Below are 14,543 nucleotides of genomic sequence, written 5' to 3'. Positions count from 1 at the left end.
CCTATAATTAATAGGCAAAAAATTTGCATCCCTTAATATTCATGTTTAGAGCATCCGCAATGGTCGGCTAGCGACCGGCTAGCCGATTCGTCGCACTAGCCGATCGGCTAGCCGAACCATTGCAACCGGCGAGGGCGATTTCGGCGAGCGGATCGGCGTGGGCTGGCCGATCGCTCGTCGCTGGCCGAAGCGCTAGCCGATCGGCTAGCCGCCATTGTGGAGGCCCGATCGGCCAGCGATCGGCCAGCGCCGATTTTCGTTTTTTTTTTTTTTTTTTAAATCATATATAAACGCGATTTTCGTTTCATTTTCATTTGCACCACTTGTTTTAACGAGTTTTCTATCTCTCTAACTTTCTGTACAAGAGCATCATCGAACGATGAGTAACGCGGGCGGTAGCGGTAGTGGTAGTGGTAGTGGTAGTGGTGTGGATCCTGAGGAGTACGAACGGAGGATGAACGAGGCTATGGAGGCCTACATGAACCGCGGGATGGAGCGGTACATGCGTATGGTGGAACGGCAGGCGATACCTCGCCCTCCACGAGTTGTCCACCACCGAGCAGTGATTGATCGGGATCACGTAGCTGCACATCAGCGGCTGTACGAGGACTACTTTGCAGAGTACCCGCGGTTTCCCGCCAACATGTTCCGGCGGCGTTTTAGAATGCGCAGGGAGTTGTTTACGCGCATCGTTGGGGCATTGGAGCGTCAATATCTGTGTTTCCGCTTCAGGCACGATGCGGCTGGCAGACCCGGCCACACCCCTATCCAAAAGTGCACGGCGGCAATCAGGCAGTTGGCCTACGGAGGCGCGGCAGACATGTGGGATGAGTACCTCCACATCGGTGAGTCGTCAGCCCTGAAATGTCTGAAGGAGTTCTGTGGGGGCGTGATCAGCATTTTCGGTGAGTAGTACCTTCGAAGCCCTACTCCCGAAGATTGTCAGAATTTGATGCAGATGCACGGGGAGAAGCATGGGTTCCCGGGGATGTTAGGCAGCATAGACTGTATGCATTGGGAGTGGAAGAACTGTCCGACTGCCTGGAAGGGGGCCTACACGACCGGCTACAAGTCAAAGAACCCCACGATAATCCTCGAGGCCGTAGTTGATTACCGGCTGTGGATCTGGCATGCGTATTTTGGGGTAGCCGGGTCGAACAACGACCTCAACGTCCTGAACTCGTCTCCCCTCTTCAACGAGAAGTGCCAGGGCGTCGGTCCAGCCGTCTCTTTTGTGGCCAACGGCAACCGGCATGATATGGGCTACTACTTGGCGGATGTGATATACCCTCGGTGGCCGGTCTTTGTGAAGACGATCCGACAAACAAGTGATGAAAAGAAGGCCTACTTTGCGCAACGACAGGAGTCGGCGCGCAAGGACGTGGAGCGCGCATTTGGTGTGCTCCAGTCTCGATGGGCGGCAATTAAGGGCCCAACGCGTTTGTGGGATGTCGGATGCGTTTCTGAGATAATGTACGCCTGCATTATCCTGCACAACATGATCGTCGAAGACGAAGGCGTACAACTGACTAGTTGGGTCAGTGACGATGAAGCCGGTCCAAGCCACGGAACGGCCACCCCTAGTGTACGACAGGGGGTACCTCTCGATGAAGCCGGCCGACTCAAGGAATTTGCCAACATGCGCCAAGTGGATGCTCATATTCAACTCCAAAAGGATATAATTGAAGAGTTGTGGGCACGGAGGATTGCACGGCGATAGTTTTTTTTCTTTATTATGCATGTAATTTTTTTTTATCTATGTAACTTTTTTAAATGCAATTAATGAATTTTCCCGTATATGTGTCGTAAATTTAATTCCGTATTTTAATCGTAATTTTAATTCCGTAAATGTAGTATATTTTGAATTGTTTTTATTGCGGCTGGCCTATGGCTGGCCTAAATCTGATGTGGCAGGTGGTTTTTTCAGTGTTGCTGACGTGGCAAGGGAGAGAATGGCTGGCCTATGACTGGCCTAAGCACCATTGCGGATGCTCTTATAACTTTTCATGCAGTGAATTAAGGGAATATATTTTTTTAAAACTCTGACTATTGCTAATTAAAAATCATGACATGTCAAATTCGTTGGCGGACGTCTTTAACATTATGAGGAGGAAAAAAATAACAATTCGAACAGGAAAATCAGAATTGGATTGGGATTTTGTGTTTTTTTTTTCTTTAATTTACCTAAAGAAATATATTTATCACTTAATTTATCAAAATATGTAAAATAAAATGGAAAAGAATAATTAGATGAAAAAAAGAATATAGAAATTATGAATAATATCGAATATGCCCATATCATAGAGCAAAAACCCGAAAAGGAAATTTTTTGTCTTTTCGTAGTCGAAAAATCGACAATAACGATAACGAAAGACACTACCCCTATAATTTTTGGAGGTTTTTAATTGTAATGTTGAACCTTTATTAGGCATCTCCATCCACGCGTGATGTTTGGCTCTTTCAAGGTCATTCAGTATTTTCCTGTCATGCACATATTTTACCAAATTTCGTTCTTTTTATGTAATTATTACGTGTATTATAGTAGAAAAAATGGTTTAATTCATTTTAAATTTTATTAAAAATAAAATTTTATCCAGTTTTGTTATTTTCATCCGTCCCATATTAATTGTCCATTTTCTCTTTTTACCATAAATAATAAGCATGACTCACGTTCCACTAACTCATTCTAGTCACATTTTATTATACAAATACTAATATATAAACATGAGACTCATAATAACTAAATTTTTCAACTCACTTTTATTTGCATTTCCTAAAACTCGTGTCAAACACAAAAATGGACTAAATATGCGAAAACAGGGAGTAGTTCACAAATTTATTAATATCAGTTCATGACTCAGTTCGTTGATACATGAATATCAATTCCTACTCAATATCAAAAACTGATATGTTTTATGGTGTCACTACAATGATTTTGAATTCTCACTGGAACCACCCCCATTATAGTACTCCCCCCGTCCGACAAAAGATGTCACACTTGTGGGCCGACACAAGATTTTAGAAGGTTTTGTTTTGTTTGTTAAATAGAGAGAGGAAATATAATTTTTATATTCATGTGAGAGACAAAATTTTTCCTAAAATGAAAATGTGACATCTTTTGTGGGACAAACTAAAAAGGAAAGTGTGACATCTTTTGTGGACGGCGGGAGTAAAACTTATATAGTCATATGATATTTATTTCAGTTGTCAGCATAAGGGTTCTATAAAATTTCGAGACTAACTTTTAAGCACGAAATAATTATAGTTCAATGGAGGTTAAAGCACCATGTCAAGTCAAACTAGATTATTTGGGGTCAAATTATTGCATTAATATATCATACCGAGAGGAGTCTAACTAAAAGTCCCGGTTGAGTCCGTTACCAATTTAAAAAATATAAAAAAAAAGTGAGTGAAAAAAGATATTATTTTGAATGTAATTCTTATTTCTATAATAAAAGTGAACCAAAATTGCAAATCAAGACTTTACGAGACAAAGGGAGTATCCAAGCATTTTGTGGCTCTACTTCAAATGGAGTTTCGTGTTTCGCATATGATCTAAAGAGAACGCAAGCAATCAGTAGATAAATTGACTTCATTTAAACAATGACAACGGGATTGTGGCTTTATACTTATGCTCATCCTAGCTACCCCAATTTCTTGTTCCAATCTGGAATTTAAAGGTTCAGGTTTTACCAGAACCTCTTTGTAATCAAAGCAACATATTACTCAAAATACCCTAAGATGAAAAAAATTGACCTAAGCGTGCAAATTCTCAAGCTGAAGCAGGAGCCTTGCAAACCGGCAGCTCGCTCTCAACGTAAGGGGCGACCCTCAACACCGGATTCCTTGAAAAGAAATTCACCGGCTTCAGGTCAAAGCCCGACGACACTGTAGGCATGATAGGATAATCTTCTTGGCAAGGAACATGATGGAACCCCAATGTGTACCACAACACAATATCCTTGTTCTCAATGGGCCGGTCCCTACCAAAAAAAAAACACACAAGTCAAATATATACACCTTCTCTCTCATACTTTTCGTTACTTTATTCTCCTCCATTTAACTAACAAAACCTCATTTTATTAAATCTCGTACTGGAAAGAAATGTCTCACTTAATCAAGGTGTGGTCGGGCTAAGGAATGTTTACCTGTCGGACCACACTTGAAGAGTGTCCTCGCCGTGGCTCTGGTAGGCGAACAGGCCTCCCGACCACCGCTCACTCTTGTTGTACGGCGTCACCCAAATCTGGTTGTTTGTAAATGCGTTTCTCATCTGAGGAGCGTCCTCAGGGTCGAGCAAGCTAGCGGCCGTCCCTGCGGGGACCACCTTGTACCCGGCCGGGTTGCCCACTCTCGACTTCTTGTTCGGGTTGATGATGTGGAACTCTGAGGGGTCCGTGAGCTTCAGCTTGATCTGCGCGTCCTTCTCCGTCTTGGCAATGGTCTTGTTGACCTTCATGAAGCTCTTCCTCGGAGATTTGCCGTTGGTGTAGGCCCGTTGGAGATGGACGTTGACGAAGGAGTTGTCGGAGCCGTCCACGTCCATGTCGAGGTGGAAGTTGATGTAGTGGTCGTGGACGACTCCGACGATGTTGTCGGATAAGAGGGTGCCGTAGAGCTCGTCTTCGTCTTCGTTTACTTGGTTCATGTTCACATAATTAGTTCCTTTCACTATCACTATGCCAGTCAATGATACCTGCTCATCAGGACATTATTTAGATTTACCAAATAAAGAAAACTACTCCCTCCGTTTCCTAGTTAATAGAAGTATTTCTTTTCGCTACGGAGTTTAAGAATAGCGTGTTAAATGGATGGGGAGTAAAGTAAGAGACATGAAAAGAGAATAAAATAAAAGAGTACGTTATTTTTTGCTAAAAATTAAAATGACTCAATTATATTGGAACTTCCAAAAATAGAAAAATTATTCTATTAACATGGAACGGAGGGAGTAGTAATCAAACGAGTATATGCACTTACCTTGACATTGATTAGTCCATCAGCATGAAACTCCCAATCCACAACATAGTCATAGTTAGCCAGGGACGCCACCATTCTCGCTACTAGTGAAATCCTCGGCCTCGCTTCTCGAATCTACAACCGCAATTAATTAATAGATACATAGAGAAACGAGTTGTAATCAAATGAGAACAGAGAACCATATCAGTTTGTTGATTTATGAATCAGCAAACTGATATCGAGACATAATTTGATATTTTGGGATGGATGTCAACTGAGATTAATGAATCAGCAAACTGATATAGTTCTCGGTTGTCATTTTACCAGCGGTCTTAAGAGAATACGACCCTATAAAGAGAGTTATTTATATGATACCATATCGCCAGTCATGGGGTTCTCTGTATGTCGCCAGGCAGCATCCCCTGCGTATCGCTCGAAAAGGCAAATCATGTTCGATCTAACATAAGGCGTTCCATCAGATGCCGCAAAAACTGCATCCATATACTTTGCATTTCTCGGACAATCATTCAGTGGCTCAAGAGGCAGGGCCTGAAGCCCGAACCCGTATTCTCCCGCGTCCATGTAAGTTTTGAAGTACCACGCCTCCTCAGGGTCCATGTAAGGCACAAACAGCTCCGATGAGAATCCTTGGTACATCACATCCCTCATTACTCCTGTCTCCGGATCACGGACCTTGGCCTGTGATATCACTACCCCGGCCCTCGGGTCCGGCTTCAAGTGGAACTCCCAGTTTGCCCACTTCACCAAATGCTCGTCTTCTATGATGAAGTTTGGGCCGTTGGGTTGCTCCATGGAGACGGGGCTCTTGAGCTTGATGACCGGCCCGTTTGCCACGTCTAATCGGTAATCGGTTCCCTCGGCTTTGGGAATGGGGATGTGGTTTCCTTTCTCGACGATCTCAACCACTTGGTTTGTGTCCACGTCGGTGACCACGATGACACCTTCAATGGGCCTCATGTAGAAGTTTGCAGTGTCCTTTATTGTGAAGCATTCTAGTTTTACCAGTCTCCTTTTATTCTCAGCCTCACCTAAACCATTTTGTTACATAGATATGAGAATGATTCTAGTGATATGATCCTATTATTATTATTATTATCAAATGATAACATTATTAGTAATAGTATGTAATACAAGGTGTGTATCTATTACAGTTATAAAATACTAGACGACAAAAACTCTTTCTTAGTTGTAAGACATCTTGGTAAGTACTATAAGTGCAATTTATATATTTTTGACTTCTGATATTCTAAATTGGTGCGTACCATTTTTTAATGGACGTGTCATTTTTTAAGGGATAGAACACGACACATTTTCATCAACTATAAATGCAAACGAACTACACTCTCAAGCTGGATAAATGCTAAGGAAAATACTAAAATTAAAATAAATTAATAAAAACGAAAATAGAAACATCAAATAAATTGAGTACCGATAATGTGGGCAGTTGTGTTTGCACACTATTTAATCTTTAACTTACTCTGTCTGAAAGGATGTCATGTTTTTCTTTTTTATTTATCTTACAAAAATGTTACATTACCATTTCTTGAAAAAATAAAACAAATCCCCATCAACGTTTAACTCTATTCATTACTACTTCAATTATTTTTTCTATCAACATCAATATATCCAATTATTCTCTCTCTCTACTTGACGCTAAACAATGGTATCTCGTAAAATCAAAAGCTAAAAGTAAACATTTATATATATGAAGCTAAAAATTAAAGAATAAAATGGATCGAAATTATTACTCCATAAAAAAATGAAAGTGGGATACTACGTTCGGGCATAAGATATAAAAATGTCGACAGCAACATATACGGAGTACTATTTATTATTTCCAGACCACGTTAAGTCACGACCAGCCTCAGTAAGCATCTAACAAACCTATTGTTGCCGGCATGTATAAATTAGAAACCATATGATCATGTCATGTGCATATAAAGTAGTAGCATCTTCGACACATAGTAGCATCTTCGACACATAAATACAAACGGCTAAGATACATCCCATTCTATTTTGCGGGCCCAATTTATATTACCAGAAAATTACTTACTTCTTCTATTTCACAAGAGTATATACTTTTAGTCGATATGTATTTTAATGCATTATTAATAAAATAAAAGAGATAAATTACATCATCATATTAGAAAATGTATATTCTTTTGGGACTGACTAAAAAGAAATAGAGTGGAATGGAGGGAGTAGACCATCAACTTGAATTAGTCATGACTATACTTTGAATAATGTTTTTGAACAAATTAGAATGAAGTTGATGTAGGTGAGAAAAGAATGAGAGGCGAAGTCTTACCAAACCAGCCAGGGGAGAAGGGCAGGCAAGCGACGTCGGCGAGATCGACGCCTCTGGAGAGAATCGTGTGGTTGAAATCGGCGTTGGAGAAGGGCGCGTACATCACACTCCCCATCTCCTCCAGCGTGAGCATCGGATAGCCGGAGATGTGCGCGGCGTCGTGCTGCGTCACCTCTCCGCTCTCCAAGCCCACCGTCAGGATGTAGTTCGTCCTGGCGGCGCGTGCGATCACGGACGCCTTCCGCGGCGGCAGGGGCTGCCCCCTCCGCCAACTCCGCACCGCCTCCTTGTCGGGCTCCTCCAGCACCAGCGAGTGGACGCTGTAGACTTTCCCGGCGAAGAAGGACTTGATGGCCTGGTGGGCCCGGGCCATCTCCTGGACCGTCAATGGATCCAGGGGGTGGCGGGGGATGTCCTCTTTTGTGGGGCTGTTGGGGGGATTGGGTTTGGTTTTGGTGGGGAGGGCGATGAGGGTTAGAAGGACGACGGAGGCGACGGCGGAGATGACGAAGAGGCGGCGGAGGAAGCTATTGCCCTCCATTTTTTTGTGTATGTTCAAGTGTGACTATGACTGTGTCTTTGTGTATTTAAGGCAATCAATCTAGTGGGGTATTTCATAGTTTGATTTGAGGGTAGCTTGTCATTATTATTTTGCTGTTCTTTTTGACATTTTTGTTTTGTTTACATGAATGGGTGTGTTGTGACTGTCTTTAGTAACATGTTGCCTGGATTGTCACTTTTAAATAGATGGGTGAAAATTCTGCTATTTCTCACTAACCTTCTTCCACTATAGACCGTAACAATAAAAATATTCCAGTTACCCCTAGTGTTTGTCACTCCATTATATTGAGATATATAGTATGATTTTTGTCACATTTCTGTCAACAGAATCATGTATGAAGTATCATAACTTATTAGAAAATCATATAAGAAGAAGTTATTGACAGAAATGTGACAAAATTCATATGTCGGCTAATTTAGGGATTGCCAAAAATATCCTTCAATTGATTTGGGCATTTTCGTCCGAAAAATAACTAAAAATTCCGCATTCGTATTTATAGATGACTTTTTTTTTTATTAGGAGTCTATGGTGAAAAAACCCTAAAGGGTTAGAGACTAATGACATAGTTCACTTTAAATAGATTTATACTACCTTAGTAAGGTTTATTTTCCTAAAAGCTAATGAATATAATTCGTCATCTAATAAAATGTCTCATTCTTTGGCAAGAATATTGGATTTTGACTAACTATTGTTATAAAGACTGTCATTGTTATGCCATAAAATACTCCCTCCGTCCCAGATTTGGAGTGACATTTTGCCATAAAAGTCCGTCCCACATTTGGAGTAACATTTAGAATTTACCATATTTGCACATAACATTTTACCCCATTATTCACTCAAATTACACTCAAATGTCATTATATACACAAAAATAAACCAAAACATAAATCAAAATCTAAAAGTCAACTCATCTCACTTTCCACCAACTAACTTCATTTATTACACACTCCACCTCTCACTTCATTAATTACACACTCCACCAATTCCTTAAAACCCGTGTTATAACTAATTATCACTCCAAATGTGGGACGGAGGGAGTAAATAAGATGTACGTTATATCAATTCTTTTCGCATATTTTATTTTATGCAGTCGGATAATTTGTGACAGTTAATAGCGAATAATGAGAGTAATATTAGTATTATTTTAAAACATTAATATTTATAAATTAAAGTAGAGAGATAATAAAATGCGATTAATATCTTTTTTACTGATCACTTGACCATAAGGTCCCAGATCTCCAAAACGCCATTAGAATTATAGAAAATGGAAAGATAATTAAATTAGTTCTCATCACAACCACCACTAGAGCACGTGCACACACCATTTTGATGGTGGTTAGTGGCCATACATTTTTAAATATTTTGGGATTTTTGTGATCATGTGGGCGTTGAAACTTTGACAGTGGTGCATTATCGATTAATATATGCATTAGCAGCAACTTAGTGCTAGTGAAGTCGCTCCAAATTTATGAAAATTCCAATTTAAATTATATATATACCGGTTGTAGAGCAATATGAATATTTTCTTTTGATAGTTTATCTACACCTTATTTGGTGCACCTCCACCATAACTCATTGGCCACACTTTTTTAATGTATGTTAAGATTTTTGAAATGTATCTTGGATTTCTGGTGGAAGCCATCAAGTATTTTTGAAAAGTTAAATACACTGAATTACATCAATTAAGATTTGAGTATCTTGAAGGATAAATAAAAGTACTGTAGTAATTTAGTTGACAGATATTTGGGTCAATTATCCATCAACAATTTAAATAAAAGAATGACATATAAAAGAGTTAAAATAAAATGTACATTTTGATGATAACTAGTCATTATGTTAATCTGATAAAAAGAGTAATTCTTTAGGAAGATATATGACCAAGACCATTCATTTCTAATAACATTAATAATTTTCGTGAACTTGATTTTGATTCTGCTACATAAGTAATTAACATCAAACATAAATGGCAAAATTCCCCATGCTTGTTTACATGGAACATTATTTAAGGATTTCAAATTTCTTTTTATGGCTACAATATAATTCACTGATCCTTTTTATGCAATATAACTATTTAAAGATTAGCAAAAGCACGATGAATGAAAAAGACTAAGTAGCATCATACATACGTCCACGAATTTTGTTCCCATATGTTGAATAAACATAATGATTAATTGACTGGAAATCCATAAACAATATTTATATTTTAATGTTCTCCTAAATTATTAGTAGGACATAAATACAAGAACAATTAAGAATTAACTCAAATTGTATTTTTGGTTAAATCGAAAATGACATCACACCAAATGACCAAATTATTTTGACATGACAAGTTGAATTATTTTAGTTATTGTGAAGTACTTAAAAGATCAACTCAATATATTTTTAAAATTTCGTGTGATGAATGCAGTTACTTTAAAATTTACACTTGAAACAAATGCAAATGTAGGGAGACGATGATTCGTCTATAATCAAGACCAGTGCTTTCTTTTATTTTCTCGAAACTGGACAAGTTCGGTGCCCATGATTTTTAAACTATTAAACCATGGTACTATCTCCAATATTAGCACACTTTCATCTGACATGAATTTTAAGAAATGTAATGGAAAATAAGTTGAAAAAATTGGGGGAATGTGGGTCCTATTTTTAAAGCATTAGTTTTATAATAAAATGTGAGTATGAATAAGTTAGTGGAATATGAGGTCCACTGCCTAAATGGTAAAAAGTAAAGTATGTCAAACTCATGGGCGGAACCACGCTGGGGCATGGGGGGCCCAAGGGCCCCCCAGCCATTCGAGTATTATATATATTCAGAAGCATTACTCATATAACTTGTTAGCATAGTTGGCAAGTGATGCTGGCTATATATCATAGTTGTGGTGAAGGTGCAAAGTTCGATTCTCAGCCACGCACTCCTACCTTCCCTTTTTAAATATTTGGCATGTGTTTAGTAAGTCATTTCTTGTCAAATAAATTGCAATATTAACCTAATCATTATGAAAGGTTATTTTTATCTAATGATATATTCTAATTTTTTTTTTTTGTCAAATTATATTTTAGAGATGTGCTATATATATTCAATAACTTTTATTGTCAATTCATTTATTAGAGATTTGTTTAATTCGTGACTTTTAAAGAGTATAGTTTGAAAGGATATTATTTGTTTAATAACTTGTCATTATTGTAATATACATTTTAAACTACTTTTTTATAAGTATTGTAATATAATTAATAGTTTTATCAAAAAAATTTAATATGTACACTTAAACAATTGTTTTACTTATGAAAATCTTCTAATTTTTTTTTAAGATCATCACAAAGTTATTATATCAATTATTCTCGATAAGATTAAATTTTCTTGATATGCATTTATTTTTCTTGTGTACTAAATATCTGAAAACATTCCTTTATTTAAGATATTCTAATTCTAAACGATGAAAAAAGGCAAAACATAAAAGGGTCTTCCTACGACTAATTTCGATAACAAAATCATCGAGATATCTATATTTATTAACAGTGAGCGCTAAAAATTTTCTTCTTCTTGGACCCCTCACCGCAAAATTCCTGGCTCCACCACTGGTCAAATTTTTAGAGACAGACTGAAATGATAAATTATATCAAACTTTCAAGGACGGAGATAGTATTATTCTTTTAGACATTAGCTAATGTATCTCGTCACGTCTTCATTTGCAAGATAGTAGAATTCAACGATAAAAATGAGCCAATCTATTGGACACGTGTTTCCAGTTAATTTGTTATCAATGCACCCATAATTAATTTTTGATCTCGATCAGTGCAACTAGTTAGCCAGGGATTGCAATTGCATGTGCCTTTTCACAAAATATAGAGAATAAATGCTATAGTAGTAGTACTGTTGAGGTTTTTACCTTTTATATAAACGTTTGTAGTGTGATTCAGTTGATAAATGTAAAAAAAAAAAAAAAAAAAAAAAAAAAAAAAGAAAAGAAAAAGAAGAAAAGAGAAGTGAAAGATTTGATATTTACATTTTGACTAAAGTCCAAATGTTATTTTAAATAATAGTATATAAATGTTTTCTGGTTTTGGTTTAAAATATCTTATTTTGAACCTTTATATTTCGGAAAAATAAAATGGGTCCAGTTTTAATCTTTTTTCCTCAATTTTTGGCCGGATAATTCAAAATATAATTAAATTAACTAATCAAATAAAATACTCCTACAAAAGTCCAAGAAAATAGAAAAAATCAATCGAAGGCCTATGCAGTTGGAGTTTCTTTAACTTGAATAAGATGATGATTTGGCTTCATGATATATTATTCACAATTTTTTTTATTTAAATAAAATTGAGGGAATTTCCAATTTCTACTAAATCACGATTTATTATACATTCTAATATACTGTCCAAAAATATAATATTATAGACCAAATCATAAAGGGGTAATGTATTTAGGATCACTTTTGGACTTTACTTCATCCATCCCATAAAAACAGTTTATTTTTTTTTATCATTTTGGATCATCCCACAAAAATAGTCATCTTTTTTAGTTATATTTATTTTTATAAGCTGTTAGGATTAAATTTATTTTTCGAATTAAGAGATCTTTAGTACCACATATATTATTAAGAATGGAGAAATTTAATATATTATCATTCTTCTTTACGATTTCTCACTGCTGGAATAACCAATCCCTTCTCTCTCTTCCCAAAACACGCCAGCTCTTTTTCTTACCGCTCTCTGTATTCGATGAATGTCTCCTATGCATATTAATCTACACTTAATACGTGTCAATTGATGCTTTTATTCTCGAACTTTCTTTAATTTTGAATTCATGCACATTTCCCGTGCCCCTTAGTTCTCTGATGTTAACCTCATAGGATAGACTTAAGATATACTCTATCTGTCCCACAAGAATATGCACTCTTTCATTTTTAGTACGTTCCACATGAATATGCATTTTCTAATTTTGGAAACTCTTTTATTTGTAATGAGGTGGGACCCACTCTCCATTAACAATACATTAATTACTTTTTCTCTCTTCTCCTCTCTTACTATACCAATTTTGCATTAAAACTCGTGCCGAACCCAAAGTGCATATTCTTTTGGGACGGAGAAAGTATAAGAACATTTTGATTATTTGGAGTTATTTGAAACTAATCGACTATTCTTTGTGGGGAGATTATTTGACCATCCATCATCTGGATGGTTCTCTGGATGGTTCTACGACTATCATCGTCAATGACATACGGTAGATGCTATACAATTGGAGAGATGAGTGCGCACGCAAATCTACATAAGCCTTGAAGTCTTCTATAGAGCTTTTAAAAATTAGATTTGGAATCAGCTACACTGCTTTCCACCGTCTCTGATATCATCGTTGACAATGAAGAAACTCTCATCAGTAAGACACTTATGGTTTAGCCAGCAGTGGACGTGACAGAATGATGTGATTCTCTATGATTGAATCTGTATTTTATTTTTCCAAGACCTTGTCTCTGTAATAATTCTAACACACAAAAAAATAGGTTGATCCAACCATAAAAATTGGATCAAAAGGGAGATAATGGAAGGGAAAGAAGATGTAAGAATGTGTGAGAAGTGTGTAACCTCCTTATTAAATTTTTTAATATTAAAGAAAAGTTCTTTATTCTATTTTAAAATTCTTTAATATAAAAAATTGAAGAAGCAATTTTACTTGCATGTCACAAAATTAAGTGATAATATTGAAGGTCAAATTATAATTAGAAAATTCGTAAAAAATATATTGTAAAGATATTTATAAAAAATATGAGTATATGATAAGTTTATTAAAAATATATACCCTTTAAGGTATTGATGGTATTTTCGTTAAAAAAAACTTGGAAATAGTATAAAAGTACTTTAAATGATATTAACCCATAGTTGATGGACCTCAAATTATTTTTTCAAAATTTACGGACCTAAAATGATAATTTGGCAAAGTTCGTGGACCAAAAAAGATGTTCCCTCTATTTCTAATAACATTAATAATTTTCGTGAAATTGATTTTGATTCTGCTACATAAGTAATAAACACCAAACATAAATGGCAAAATTCCCCAGCTTGTTTAAATGGCACATTATTTAAGGATTTCAAATTTCTTTTTATGGCTACAATATAATACACTGATCATAGTTTTCCTTCTTATGCAATATAACTATTTAAAGATTAGCAAAAGCACGATGAATGAAAAAGTAGCATCATGCATACATCCACGAATTTTGTTCCCATATGTTGAATAAACATAATGATTAATTGATTAGAAAACCATAAACAATATTTATATTTAAATGTTCTCCTAAATTATTAGGACATAAATACATGAACAATTAAGAATTAACTCAAATTGTATTTTCGGTTAAATCGAAAATGACATCACACCATATTACCAAATTATTTTGACATGACAAGTTGAATTATTTTAGTTATTGTGAAGTACTTAAAAGATCAAATCAATATATTTTTAAAATTTCGTGTGATGAATGCAGTTACTTTAAAATTTACACTTGAAACAAATGCAAATGTGGGAAGACGATGATTCGTCTATAATCAAGACTAGTGCTTTTTTTTTTTTTCTCGAAACTGGACCAGTTTGGTTTCCATATTCTTTAAATTGATTAGAGGGAACATCTTTTTTGGTCCACGAACTTTGCCAAAGTATCATTTTAGGTCCGTGAACTTTGAAAATATCATTTCAGGTCCATC

General features: G+C 36.4%; 1 protein-coding gene across 1 annotated transcript; it reads right to left on the bottom strand.

Moving 5' to 3' along the window:
- Positions 1–3,574: 3,574 nt before the first annotated feature.
- LOC125189149 (amine oxidase [copper-containing] gamma 1-like) lies at positions 3,575–7,924 on the bottom strand. Its single transcript, XM_048086393.2, has 5 exons — positions 7,286–7,924; positions 5,332–6,005; positions 4,978–5,091; positions 4,149–4,696; positions 3,575–3,983 (listed from the first exon to the last, which is right to left on the bottom strand). The coding sequence occupies exons 1-5, from the start codon at positions 7,824–7,826 to the stop codon at positions 3,773–3,775; spliced, it is 2,088 nt and encodes a 695-aa protein (XP_047942350.1). The 5' UTR covers positions 7,827–7,924; the 3' UTR covers positions 3,575–3,772.
- Positions 7,925–14,543: the final 6,619 nt, after the last annotated feature.

The sequence above is a fragment of the Salvia hispanica genome, chromosome 5, assembly GCF_029641045.1.
Source record: "Salvia hispanica isolate PSC_SH4W2 chromosome 5, Shi_PSC_v1, whole genome shotgun sequence".
Lineage (NCBI taxonomy): Eukaryota > Viridiplantae > Streptophyta > Magnoliopsida > Lamiales > Lamiaceae > Salvia > Salvia hispanica.
Note: the sequence above shows the minus strand (reverse complement) of the source record. Positions and strands in the feature narration are given on the sequence as shown.

Bases quoted from the DNA above. Each gene is read 5' to 3' on its own strand.
- LOC125189149 (XM_048086393.2), bottom strand. From the start codon at position 7,826: ATGGAGGGCAATAGCTTCCTCCGCCGCCTCTTCGTCATCTCCGCCGTC. The intron at 4,697-4,977 runs GTAAGTGCATAT...CCTGATGAGCAG, and splicing joins ATGGACTAATCAATGTCAAG to GTATCATTGACTGGCATAGT. The intron at 3,984-4,148 runs GTAAACATTCCT...TTTTTTTGGTAG, and splicing joins CTTCAAGTGTGGTCCGACAG to GGACCGGCCCATTGAGAACA.